Source organism: Equus caballus, chromosome 1 (genome assembly GCF_041296265.1).
Source record: "Equus caballus isolate H_3958 breed thoroughbred chromosome 1, TB-T2T, whole genome shotgun sequence".
Lineage (NCBI taxonomy): Eukaryota > Metazoa > Chordata > Mammalia > Perissodactyla > Equidae > Equus > Equus caballus.
Window position 1 is genome coordinate 168,331,386 of NC_091684.1, and position 14,301 is coordinate 168,345,686.

At 37.1% G+C, this 14,301-nt stretch overlaps 1 protein-coding gene across 1 annotated transcript; it reads left to right on the forward strand.

Annotated features, from left to right (window-relative positions):
* The first annotated feature begins 13,097 nt into the window (after positions 1-13,097).
* On the forward strand, positions 13,098-14,045 carry OR4Q3 (olfactory receptor family 4 subfamily Q member 3). Its single transcript, NM_001391540.1, has one exon. The coding sequence runs from the start codon at positions 13,098-13,100 to the stop codon at positions 14,043-14,045; it is 948 nt and encodes a 315-aa protein (NP_001378469.1).
* Positions 14,046-14,301: the final 256 nt, after the last annotated feature.

Sequence of the window (14,301 nt, forward strand, 5' to 3'; positions counted from 1 at the left end):
AAAGGTGACAGTCATATAGTCAATTCCCAGAGAGATGTAGAAAATTAAAAAAAATATACTTCTCTTTTGTAAGGAAGAAAAAAGGGACAACTTAAGAATATGAGACCTTTGTTTTTAGTGCATAAAACGAACCCATTATGGTACAATTTTGGTTTTCTTCATAATCAATGGTCTAATCTTATTAGCTCTGTACTGTCATAGCATGACGAGTTCTTTCTTAAGATTCTTGAAAATATTCCCAATGTTCTTCTAAGCTTGTGTGTATATGTGTGTATATATTATTTTTTGATGAGTATAAGGGGCGAAAATAATCATATTCCAAAAATATTCCCTCTAACATGTTTCCTACATATTTCTTTAATATCTTACCATCTGAATTACTTTTTAGAGAAATTCTGGAATCAGGTGTAGTAACACACAATAATATAATCAGTCTATTAATGTCTATTTCTATTTGGTAGTGAGAGGTTGATCAAAAAATATTTAAAATTTGAAGCATTTATAGGTCATTACAGTGCAATGTGGGGAGCTCTAAGCATCAAGAGTCAGTTTGGGGTGCCAGAACCACAATATGTCCACGTGATTGGGAATGGAGGTACAAAAGGTAGAATGAACAAGAACCAAAATACATTTTCCCTACTTAATAATTTTGTCTAGGTTCTTTCTATTTTAACTTCATCTGTAGTAGGCATGCCATAGGTTGCCAACCATTGGCTTTTATACTATCCCAGCTGGAAATATTTCCACATTGTAATGAAGTGAGGCAAGTATTTCCAAATTTTGTATATATTCTGGTGGGCAAATTTTCCATTCTGATGGAGGTGGTTTTATAACATCAACTTTGCAAAGATGTCCATTCTATTTCACAAATTGGGAATTCACTGGAATTTTCTTCTGCCTTAGTGGACAGAAAGATTTGGCACTTAGATTTGTTTTCTATGATATTTAGATACATTTTAGCTGACATATTCCTTCTTCTTGCTGCTTGGGGAAGCTACTGTTCCCCACCATTGGAGTTGGCAACCAGGAAGCATTTCTTCTCTTCTCTGTAAGAAGTAGGGGGTAGCATGCTTTTTAACATCCAGCCTCCCAGCCCTAACAAAGTAGGAGAGAGTTAAGAACCTGAGCATATTTTTTTAAAGGCTAGACCTCTGCTGTCCTACTCACTTTGGCTCATGAGGGAACCAAGAGCTTCTTCCATTCCATCATGGCAATCGATTTAAACTTCTCTATCACTTAACACCTTCATCCATTAACACCAGGTAGATGTATCAACATGCTGGTTAATGGATATGGAAATATTTTTTTGAGAAATGATAAGCAACCATCCCAAAAAAATACAATAACCCACATTAAAAATTCAGTGGCCCCACTTGGGGCCAGCTCCATGGCCTGGTGGTTAAGTTTGATGCGCTCCGCTCCACCAGCCCGGGTTCATCTCCTGGGTGCGGACCTACACCACTCATTTGCAGCCATGCTAAGGTGGGGACCCACATACAAAATAGAGGAAGACTGGTACAGATGTTAGTTCAGGGAAAATCTTCCTCAATCAAAAAAGAGGAAGATTGGCAGGAGATATCAGCTCAGGGCGAAACTTCCTCGTGAAAACAAAAAATCAATGGACTGGTTTAACAGCATATAGGAGACGAGGTAGGAAAATAAATTAACTAGAAACTACATCCGAAGAATTTTTACATTAATGCGTTCTGGATAGATAAAAAGAAGAGAAAAAGGAAAGAGAAATTAAAAGTGAAGGTCTAACATTAATTGAAAATTATGGAGAAAAGAAGAGTCAGATAGAAGAAATATTTACAGAGATAATATATGAAAAAATTTATAGATTTGGTTAAGCACAAAAATCTACCACTTCAAGGAGTGAGCCCAACATATTCCAATCATATAAATAAAAGTAAATTCATACCTCTACAAGTTATACATAAGCAACAGAAATTAAAGAAAAAATAATAACTGAAAAGGAATGAGAAAAATATAAATTACCTTTCCAAAAAACAACATTAGGCAGAGAGCTGATTTATCAACAGTTGCATTGAAAACCAGAAGACATGCAATTTTATCTTGAATGTTCTGGGAATAGGAGGGAAACTGCCAAACCAGTCGCTCCAGCAGGAACAACATCTGTGAAACATAAGGCTGAACTAATAACATGATAAACAAAAGCTGCCTGGATAAGGGTGGAAAGTCTGCCCTTCCTAACTCTGATAAACATATAAACCTGTGTTTTGCTTCTTTATACATAATTACTAAAATATCTAAGCCTGAGAGTTCTTTTGTAAATGATGTATGCTTAGCTCATTATCTGAAGTCTGGGTCTGTTTCATCTGTCTACGGGCTTGTTGGCTTTCAATGCATGGCACCTTGTTTCATTGTATATTGTGGTAGATAAAATGGTGGCCCTCAAAGATGTCTGTGGCCTAATCCTCAAAATAACATATTCAGAACCTGTCAACCTGCTGCATCACTTGGGGAAATAGACTTTGCAAATATGATTAAGATTAAGGACTTTCACCTGGGGAGAGTATCCTCGATTACTCAGGTGGGCTCAATGTAATCACATGCATCCTTAAAAACCGTGAGCCTGTCCTGGCTGCAGGAATAGGGATGGTAGTGTGAGGACTTGACTCGTCTCTGCGGGCTTTGAAGATGGAAGAAATGAGCTACCAGCCAAGAAAAGCAGGCAGTCCTTCAAAACTGGAGAAGGTAAGGATACAGATTCTCCTCTAGAGCCTCCAGATAGGAATGCAGCCCTGCCCACACCTTGATTTTTAGGCCAGTGAGAGCTTGTCAGACTTCTGACCTATGGAACTATAGATAATAAATTTATTTGTGCAAGTCACCAAATTTGTTACATTGCAGTAGTAATAGAAAAGTATACAGTTATCTTTGGCTTTGTCAGCACATTGCCCTTGAAAAGTTATTTGTGGGATTCTCTAAGACCTAGGAGGAAATGCCTTCATCCAGAGGATTTGTGTTTCTGCCTGTTAGGCTCTTGAGGACACTATTTGTTAGGGGTATCCTTAAGCGAAGGCAAAGTCTGAGGTTCCCAGTATATGTACTAAGTTTGTCACCTTTGAGAGGGGCTCTCTGTGGCCCCAACTTCTCAAAGATCTTTTCCTCTCCTTTGTTTTCTCCCCCTCTGCTCATTGTCCTAGCAACCCACTCTACAATTCTCTAGAATTCAGATGGGAGGCAAGCTTAATTCTGTTTTCCACTTATCCTGAAGATATATCTCTTTGTGTCCCAGCTTAAGATGAAGAGTGTCTCCTATAAGACTCCGCATCAAGGGAAGACCCTGGGCCTTAACTTCTGTCCCCTTTGAAAAACTTCTGAGAGGAATCCCAAGTTTGCCATGATTGGGAATGCTGTCAGGGAAAACGATGGCTCGGTGCTCTGGTGTTTTGCTTACCTCTCTGGGGCCAGAATTACCCTAAGAATCCAGCATTGTTGTTTCCTTCTATCTTGTTAGTTTTTTGATGCTTTTTATTTATCTTTTCTTCCTGTTGGTAGTAGATCTAAACAATTCAGTTTTCTATTACTAGTAATTGAGATATCCCCTGTCATTTCTACCTCTAAAAGAAAAAAACCCCATAATTTGTCTGTTTCTCTTCATTTCTGCTGCTTTTGCATTAATCCTTGCTTAAAAATATCTAAGTGGCCGGCCCGGTGGCATAGTGGGTAAGTTTGCATGCTTCACTTTGGCTGCCCGAGGTTCACTGGTTTGGATCCCAGGCATGGACTTGTACACTGCTCATCAAGCCATGCTGTGGAGGCATCCCATATACAAAATAGAGGAAAATTGGCATAGATGTTAGCTCAGGGACAATCTTCCTCATCAAAAAAAGAGAGAAAAAGAAAAAAGAGAAAAAGAAATATATATATATTGAATCTTTCCATTTATGCCTATTGCCTTTGCCAGTACACTATTATTGGTTCCTTTTTGGAAGGCAGCCAGTTACCTGCTTTCCCATTTTCCCTGTCTGATCCTTCCAGAGTGATATTATAAAAATTTTTATGAAATAATTTCAGTAACTTTTAAAAAATTCTTTCAAATTCTTTCCACTCTTCTTAGAATAAAGCCAAAACTCCTCACCATGACCTGTAAGACTCTGCAGGATCTGACTTCTGGCTCCCTATTCAAATTCATACTCCCCCTTTGTTCACTGTACTTCAGTCACCACGCAGTCTAAAGTTGGCCCCTCTCAATGGCTCTCAATCATATTATCTTGTTTTGTTCATTCATACCAGTTATCAGAATCTGCAGTTATTTTGCACAGTGTTGTTTTTCCATGTTAACATGTTTACCCGGTGAGGAACAGTACCTCTTCTATCCTGTTCAAAACCATAATCACCTCAACAATTAGCACAGTGCCTCGCATGTATCTGCAGCTCAATAAATATTTGTTGAATTAAAAAACTTGTTCTTTTGAGCCCATTTCCATAAGATGTTAATAGGCGTTGGTGAAAGAAGTTTGATGTTGAAATAAATGTGGCAAATCCTAGTTTAAATAAAGTTTAATAGATCTGGTTTTCTCTAGGATGTCTCAGAGCCTTTGCTATGTTAAGATGTATGGGGGATCTCCTAAATGAGATGGTATGGTGACGTGATTCTTAACTTATTTGAACCCAGAGGGTTTGTTTTCATTTTCATTGTTTTTTTCAGAACAATTCTCAGGATTTGTGTTGTGTGGAATATAATTTGGAAAATGCTGTCCAATGCCATCATTTAGAAGGTTATAACATTGCCTTCATTTTGTTTTCTATAAAAGTTTTATATACGTACCCATCTTCTTAGTCCCAATTAGGAAGTATGTATCATGACTTTTTACATTCCTTGCATAGAGGTTGCTCAAAAACTCTTTCCTGCTGATTACAATAAATTTACAAACATTAATATAATTAGATATTACTATATTAAGAAGTATTACCAAAAACTTAGAAATTAGACAGAATAGATGAGAACACTACATTAAAAAATAGTGTAACAAGCCCACCTAGTGAAACTGGCAGGATCTGCTTGTCTAAAAAATAAGCCTTAGATCCAAGAGCAGCCCTTGGATCAAGAAACATCACAAAAAGCGTGCCTTTGAGAGTCTTTATGTCTCCTTGACTTGCCTGATTCCAGAGGTTCTATAACTACTCAGAAAAGACAGATGAGGCTCATTTTCAGAGTTGTCATGAGTCAGATTGCTGTCCATTTATCTGTCTAAATTGTCTTTATCTTTCAAAAGTTAGAAAGAGAATGCTTTGTAAGCCAAGGGTGACTTATACTTGGAGACTGGGAAGACCCAGTTATCCTGGGCAGTATATATTTCAGACAAGAATCTGAAAGACCTGGCCTACTTTGGTGAGAAAGGGCATGGCAGTAATCTTGTCTCCAGGGCCACCCTGTGGCTGCCAAGTGCTTCTCCTATTAGAGACTGGGGTCCTGTCTGTGCCCAATATTTGCATCTGAAAGTCTGTGCAACCTTCAAAATGTGAAGTAGAGCAGTAAACTTGCAGGCGTCTCTCTTATGCCGAGGGCTCGAAATTCCAGAGTGAATGGGAGATAGAAGGGGCCAGAGCCATCTGGTCTGTACATTTTATGTCTCAATAATGGGTAAAAGCCTAGTTTTTTTTAAATAAATAAATATGCGTTCCCAGGAAATGGCTTCCTTGCGCTGTTCATTTTTGTTGATTTTATTTCTTTTTCTGTAGGAGTGTTCACAAGTTATCTGTGTTCATATTTTTCACCGATTGTTGAATTTATAGACTGAAACTGAAAGTTCTCTGCATGTCCCTAAATGATAAAATATTTTATCCTCCTTATACGAGTGTCAAATATTTTCTTGCTCTAGGAGAAAACTCATAAATTAGATTTTAAAGCCTCTTCAATTTAGTAGAGTTCCAGTTCTGATTGGCTACAGAGAATAAGTGCTCTCATAAATTTAAAATGAGGGAAAGAATTTCCAGAGAAGAAGGAAATTGAATTTCTAATAATTTAAATGTGCTAGACTTTTAAGGGAAAAAAACCCAAAAAGCTTCGAACAGAAAATGCTAGCCCAGAAGCGTTTACATGAAAGAATCCAAGTTTGGGTATTCAGAATGAGCTCTTGAACAAATCGCAACAGGTTGGTCATTTTGGTTTAGAAAGTACTATACGTTTTTCTTCACCATTTTATGACAGATTGGAATATAACACAAATATGCATTTTATTTTTTCTGACTTTGTTTTAACATAGAAAAACTGGTTAATCTGAATTTAATAAACTTCCTATACTGGTTTCACTGATGAGATGAGCTAACATTACTTCTGGATATATAGCATTATTAAAACACATAAAAATTATGTGTTCAACCAAACTGAATTTTATTTCTGCTAAATGTTTCTGTTATCAACAGCAGTTGTGTTGCTCTGTAATGTATCATCTTATATGTAATTTCCAATATCCTTTGTTAACTTTCATACCTTGGACTAACACTAAATTGAAAATTAATGAAAAATGTTTGGATACCTAGACAATGTTTAATAAAATAGAATGCAAAAGCATTGAGTATCAGATATAGTTTTAACTTGCCTACTATTTGTATATATTGGAGAATGGCCATCAGATAACAGTTTGATAGGCTGTTTAGCTACCTTTAGACCATATTAAGGCATATGTTTATTTTCACCTCTTTAAGAAACATGGAACAGGATGTGTGTGACTGCAGGAATTCATAAAATGTGTGGTAATTGCTGATCTGCTGAGATGCTTGTGTGTGACAGAAATTCTCAAGTATCAACCTCCTGTTTCTCTCTATGCTAGTGAGGAAATAGAAGTTCATTATTGTGTTAGTCCATTCGGGCTGCTATAACAAAAATGCCATAGATTGGGTGGCATATAAAAAGCAGAAATTTACTTTTCATAGTTCTGGAGGCTAGGAAGTCCAAGATCAAGGTGTAGGCAGATTTGGTTTTTGGAGGGCCCAATTCCTGGTTCAAAGATGTATCCTCACAGGGAGGAAGGGGCAAGAGAGCTCTCTGGGTTTTTTTTTTTTTTTTTCAAAATAATGGCACTAATCCCATTCATGAGGACCCCACCCTCATGAACTATTCACCTCCCAAAGGCCTCACCTCCAAATGCTATCACACTGGGGGTTAGGTCTCAGTATATGAATTTTGAGGGATCACAAACATTCAATCTATAGCAATTACTTTGGTTAAAGTCTGTAATTAACACGGGCAGTTGAGATTCTACTAAATACATTGGTAGCAAGGAAATATAAATGTATACGCCAAATAGTGGACAAATTTTTGTTTATTAAGAACAAAGAAGATTATTTGTTTTAAAGTATAAATGTCTGGTTGTGCTAGGATGTGAAATAAAGTGATAAAGGACAAAACTTGAGATGAAAGAAACTTGAAGTTTGAAGGAAAGTAAACTTTATTTGTCTTAGTTTAAAGTACCTGCAAATATTTTTTTCTAAGGATAAATTTTATCTTCGGTTAATTTTCTAGCTCTGTTCACTGAAAACCTAATAATGGTGGACTGTCAACTATTCTACTAAGAAATATTTCTTATGGAAAAAATGGTTTAATTGGCAAATTTTTGTCTGGAGTAAAAAGATGATGCATCACCTATTAATTCTTAGTGAGAAGCCATAGATTTGGGCGTTCCTGAGAACAGTAACTCTAGCGACTAGGCATGTCACTAGAGGGACCCTGGAAGCTATGTTGATGGAGCTGTGACAGGAGATACTGACTCCTATGGTGGTTGTATAGTCTAAGCCAAGGTGAATCCTACACCCTCCTCTGTATCATCTTTTTTCCCCTAAGGTGTCACTTTGCAGGGGAAGGGAAAAGTCTAACAACTGGACGGCTATGAGAACTCCTTCTGTAAAAGTGAAATTTCAAATACTATCCTGCTGGTGTGCTGTACCCCTGTCCTTATCCTAACGTGAAATCTGAGTATATATGTGAACTTTTGATGCCATGTTAAAATGTTGTTCAACAAGCTCACTTAAGAGTCATCTAACTCTAGGAAGGCGTAATTTTGTTTAACTTAGTACTTACTATTTATGGGGTCTCAAACACGTACAATTATATAGTTAGATATACTAGACACTGCTAAATTGTGTTAATTTTCTTTTTAGTGTAGAAAAAAAGATAATCCCAAAGGTTAAGATTGTATTACCCTTTAGTATATTAACCAGTTTACGTATAACTTAGAAATTTTATTTCAGTGTTCTTTTTTATACTCTGATTATATAGTCACATTTTTATATTCTCCTTTGAACTGGCTTCATTATCCTCCCGTTTCTTATTAAAGAGTTAAATATAATTTTGGCATGTGTTCTTCATCTACTTGAGAATTATGCTTTATAACATTAAAAAGTTATACTTTGACAGCAACAATTTATAAACAATTTTCAATTACTAATGACAACAGCTGTGTTTTCTGTATAAGATCCACAGATAGCCACCAATTTGATAAGCTGCTTGAGGTGTCATCAGGAGACTCAGTTGTTGTATTGAGGCTCTATAACACCTTGAAGGAAGTGTTTCCACTTCTACAACTTCCGGTGATAACTTGGTATTTATAATTCAGCCTACCACACTCCAGAAATCACGTTGAGATAGTAACTAGAGAGAATCGTTTTACTTAGGTATAGACTGACACATAGAAAATTGATAGCATAGATAAGTGCCAAATTATCACTCCAAAATAAGTAAAAGGTGTGTGCTGTGTTATGCAATAAGGTCTGACTGTTTCAGACTCTGCAAGGCCTAAGGCCAGCTTTCAAGTAAGAACTGAGATTCAGACAATCAAACAATAGCAGCCTAGGGAATCCCAGGGATCATTAGGCTGAGCAGTGGCATAAGGACCATAAAAGCCTGACACAGGCTGAGCCCTAGGGACAAGTCTTTCCAATCCATACAGCAGCTCTCAACTAGGGCTTGACTTATAAGGAAGCAAGTAGGGCACAGATTGGTCAAGTGAGATGATCATCTGAGAATTTCTCATTTTGCTGCCCTGAGACTATGAAGAAGGGGCTGGTGGGATAAATATTCTTTCCTTGAACCCACACAGCTCCTGACAAGCAATGATGTAAGTTTCTCAGATATGTTTAGTCAAAGTTCCACTCACCTCACTTGTTCCTCTTTCTGTCTCTGAAACTATTTTATACCTCCTGTTGTCCATACTCTTTTTCTCTTTATACTCTGGCATTTATAATTTTTAAATTTAAGAAATCATTTGAGTTTTGTTGCTCTATGTTTATACACTTAGAAGCATTCACAAAACGATGAAATTCCTACAACCTCGGGATTCTAGGGCTGGTGGTGTCTTGGAAGGTGGTTACAAGTTTTGGATAAGATAGGATCAACTTTATATAATAGAAGGCACTGGATTCATGGTAATATTGTTTTAAGATTATCTAATTCTACCATAGTCCCTCCTAGATCCTATTTTCAATTTCTTGAATTATTTCAGTTGCTTTATGCTAATCTTCTTCACTTTCCCCAAACACAATTTAAAATGCAGTATTATAAACAAAGCCAAGGATATTTACAGCAGAAAGATAGGGTCCATTTCTTGGTGTTTCAGGAGAAATTAGAAAAGGCATCAGATGCCTCCAGAAGGAGTTCACATGGTGTTTATACTCCAACTAGCAAATCACTTTCCATCATTTGTGAGGTGAAGTTTTTTTCCTTGGAGAATCCTTTTAGTTCAACACAGACAAAAATAAACAGATAAAATAGTAAAATATAACATACTCTATTGTTTTAAAAAAAAAAACACACAACTCCCATGAGGAAAACTTTACTCTCTTTCTTGGTATTTTCTGCATGGTCCTCTCTGGTTGCTGCTTAGAAAAACTGAAGAGTAGCTGCTCAACTGTCCATAAAGAGCCCTTAATTATTTAAAGGGCTTAATTTTGTCCTCTTCCTTCCATGCTGCATTAGGCCCTTCTGTAAGGACTTTCATTTCTTATTAAACATTCTCAATTCGTTTGGCTCATTTTGTCAACTTAAAAACATTTTTATTGACTTCTGCAAATTCTTAGGTTATTCTTGGGATGCAAAGTATGGTAACACTTGATAGGGCCTGATCCTACAGCTAGGAGTGTGATAATGCAGCTGGCAATTTTGGATGTTGTTTCCCAGGCCCTGCAGGGGTTTGGCATGGGAAACTATGTTGTGGTGGAGGGTGGTTTTATGGATAGTCCTTCATGCTGATGGATACAATGCTTTTTTTCATTCTTCACAGAACATTCACAGGCTGAATTTCTTATTGTGATCAGAGACTTCAGAAATGTAGAAGTTGGAAGTGTTTCTACCAAGCATGGCAATTTTAATAACTCTGAAAGCGAACTTTCCATGTCAGCTGGCATTATGTTTTCATATTATCTGAAGGCAGAAAATTTCTTAAGTCAGGAAGAAAATCTAAGAATATCCAGAATCCAGCCCTTACCTTAATTACAAGTCAAATAACTAAGACACACGGTGGCCTATTTTTGTCTCATGAAATTTAAAGATTTTGAAATTATTATTAGTCAAATCTTGTTACACTAATTTCCTAGGAAATATCCAAAAATATTTATTGTACTGAAGATTTCCAATATTAAATGTTACTTTAAAGAAGTAGATCATAGACTAGGGCTTAAAAATGTTTTGTAGCAATTTGAATTATAATATATTTTACACGTTCCTGTTTAATCTACTCTTCTGATTCATTTAAATTTAATATTATCTGTCTTAATACAGGCTTATCTTTTTTCTATATCCTGTGGAAACAATAAGTGCATAACACAGATAATTGTCATTAGCATACTATGTCTTCACATTAGGAAGTAATCACGTTGCTTCTCAGCCATAAATTACAACAGTGCTTCAGATTCTGCTTTTGCATTTGTCTTTTTCTTCTTCCTAGTTTTCAGAAACCTCTTTTAAATCTTTTTATAACTTTGGTTGTTCTTTTTTAGTTTCCCTAAGATGAGGTTTGATATTAGATCCAGGATTTTAATAAGAGCTGGGCCTCTGCTAATTAGACATTTTAGATAACTGGAAAGAACATCAGAATGCCATCTCCATGTGGAAATTGACAATCCTTGGTATGTCCAAAGAAGACTGGAAAATTTCCAATGTATCAGAGCTCAGGTAGGGCTGCACATATTACAGCAAATGGTTGTCTGTCTTGTTTGATTTGTTTTGTTTTCCAAATAATTCTAGAAAGTGAGGTGGTTCCTTCCATTAGTTGAGACTGCAGAATTAGATATACCTGGCTCTATAGGAAGATGAAGAGGTTGGTCATATATGTGTGTGACAGAGACATCCAAATTTCCTCGGGCCTCAAATCTCTCTCCCACTTGCTTATCTTGAGATAATGTATGGAGAGAAATTTCTTGGTATTAAGAATTTTTCTTTTTGAAATTCAAGTTATTTTCTGCATTGTCTGTGGAAATCCTTGACATTTAGTATCAATAACTATCAGATAGAAATCCCTGAATGATTTGAGGAAGCAAAGTGCAACACGGAATAGGTAACTGGGACTGGAGACAGAAAAATAGAAATTTTGTCTCATTTAATATTTTGCCTAGAGCTAGTTCTAGATTGAAAATATCCTAATCTACACAAAGAGACATCTGCTAATTCTTAACGATTTCAATGGAAGAAACGTATCAATGTTCCCTGATTTTTTATTTGTAATCCAAGATATTTCCATCCAATGTTGGGGATGAATGTAAGTGCAGAGCAGGAGAAAATGGATAAAACAATACGTTAGCTTATCCTTTATTTCTGTTAAATACACCTATGGTTGTTGAAAAGTCCAAAGGCAGCATACTTCGATTTCCATTTTTATTAAAATTTATTTTTTATTTCTTTGAAAGACTGGTACCTGAGCTAATAACTGTTGTCAATCTTTTTTTTCCCCCTTCTTTGCCCAAAGACCCCCAGCACATAGTTGTATATTATAGTTGTGAGAGCCTCTGGTTGTGTTATGTGGGATATGCCTCAGCATGGCCTGATGGGTGGTGCAACGTCTGCGCCCAGGATCCAAACTGGCAAAACTCTGTGCCGTGGAAGTGGGTGCGCGAACTTAATCACTCGGCCATGGGGCTGGCCCGCCGATTTCCCTCATAATCCTTTCCTACAAAATGGGTCACGGTGAGCCTCTTTCATACATGCCTCAATGATATGGATCATTGCCCTTGGTCTCTTCTTTTGGTGATTAGTGTGTTCCAGGCCCTATCCTACTCATCCTGAGTCTGATGCTTCCCTAAACTTTAAAGGTAAAGTTTTTCTTTCTTATTTCTTTTACAACATCCCAACCTCTGTCACCTCAGATAATAATGACAAAGAACATGAGCTTCTTTTCAATCCTCCTAAATAATTTGCTTCCCAATATGTACATTTATAATAACTGCTAATCTTTGTACAATATACCAGTTCATAGTACAAAGCATTTTTCCTTCAATATGATAAATTATTTTGCATTAAGCATTGTGATGTGAGTACAAAGATGAATAAAAAAATATTCCTTCACTGGTAGACACTTAGTCGTTTTTTTGTGTAAGTGTATAGTGCTCATAGACAGATTGCATTTGATTTTCAAAACCTTAGGAGATACTATTATCTCTATATTAGATTGAATAAACAAAGAGTAAAAGTCAGATTTAATGCCTTGCCTGAGGTCACTCCATTGGTGAGTGGTAGATTGGATCTAGATCCTTCATTCTAGAGCTCTTGTCCTTAAAGGATATAATTCTGTTTAATAAAAATTGGAATGATTCTCATGCTCTCATCACTTCATGCTCAGGTCACTGTCTCCCTTCCTAATTTGTTGTAAAGGTAACTTAAAAGCATTACAGGAACAAAGAGTTGGAAGCGATACAAAATGTTCCTTGTTCTGGCTATACAAGAATGTACATTTCCTACTTCACAGAACTTGCTTAAAATTTTTTCATCTTGAAATATGATTCTGTAAACACCAGACTCAAAATCTGATGACATATATATATATATATATATATGTATGTATTTGAGCTTTCTCTAAGTTAAATCTCTCTTGTTTCAATTTAATTCTTCTTTCTCTAGGTCACTTGGTATTCTTGACTTGATGAAAAAAGACAATGGTTCTAAGGTGACAGAATTTGTTCTTCTGGGTCTGTCATCATCCTGGGAGCTACAGCTATTTCTCTTCTTAATATTTTTGTTGTTTTACATAGCTATTGTGCTGGGGAACCTCTTGATAGTGGTAACAGTGAGAGCTGATGCCCACCTGCTCCAGTCTCCTATGTACTATTTTTTGGGCCATCTGTCCTTCATTGACCTATGCCTGAGCTGTGTTACTGTGCCCAGGATGTTAGGCGATTTCCTACAGCAGGGTAAGATCATCTCTTTCTCAGGATGCCTGGCCCAGATCTACTTCCTGCACTTTCTGGGAGCCAGTGAGATGTTTCTGCTGACAGTCATGGCCTATGATAGGTATGTTGCCATATGTAATCCTCTGCATTACCTGATAGTCATGAACCGCCAGCTATGCCTTCAGTTGGTTTTTGCCTGCTGGTGTTGGGGTTTCATCCACTCTATAACACAGGTTGCACTGGTCATCCAGCTTCCCTTCTGTGGCCCCAATGAACTGGACAACTTCTACTGTGATGTCCCACAGGTCATCAAGCTAGCCTGCATGGACACATTCGTGGTAGAGGTGCTGATGGTCTCAAACAGTGGTCTGCTATCTCTTATTTGCTTCTTGGTCTTGCTATTCTCTTATGCTGTCATCCTGATCACCCTGAGAACTTGCTTCCACCATGGCCGGAGCAAGGCACTCTCTACCTGTGCCTCCCACCTAATAGTGGTCAGCCTGATCTTTGTGCCGTGTGTATTCGTCTACCTGAGGCCTTTCTGCAGCTTCTCCGTGGATAAGGTATTCTCCGTCTTTTACACAGTGATCACACCTATGTTGAACCCCCTCATCTACACACTCAGAAATGCTGATATGAAGACAGCCATGAAGAAGCTGAGAAAAAAGCATGTGGCATCCTTCTGCCACGTTAAAGGATGAACAGGAACAGAGATTTAGAAAACATACTCTCTTGAGGCATTCTTAACTCATCTGTACATCAGTACATGCATGAAAGCCAATTTGGTATAAAAGACAGGCCATCATAAACATCTCGCTGCATAGCTGGGAGGCATAGGTGGCTTTCTCAAGTATTAAATATTACACAGGGAACTCATGAGTATTTACTGGTCCATGAATGATAACAGGAAGTAATTGAGCCCTAGGTTCAAGAGGACAACTTTGAAAATCAACTCTT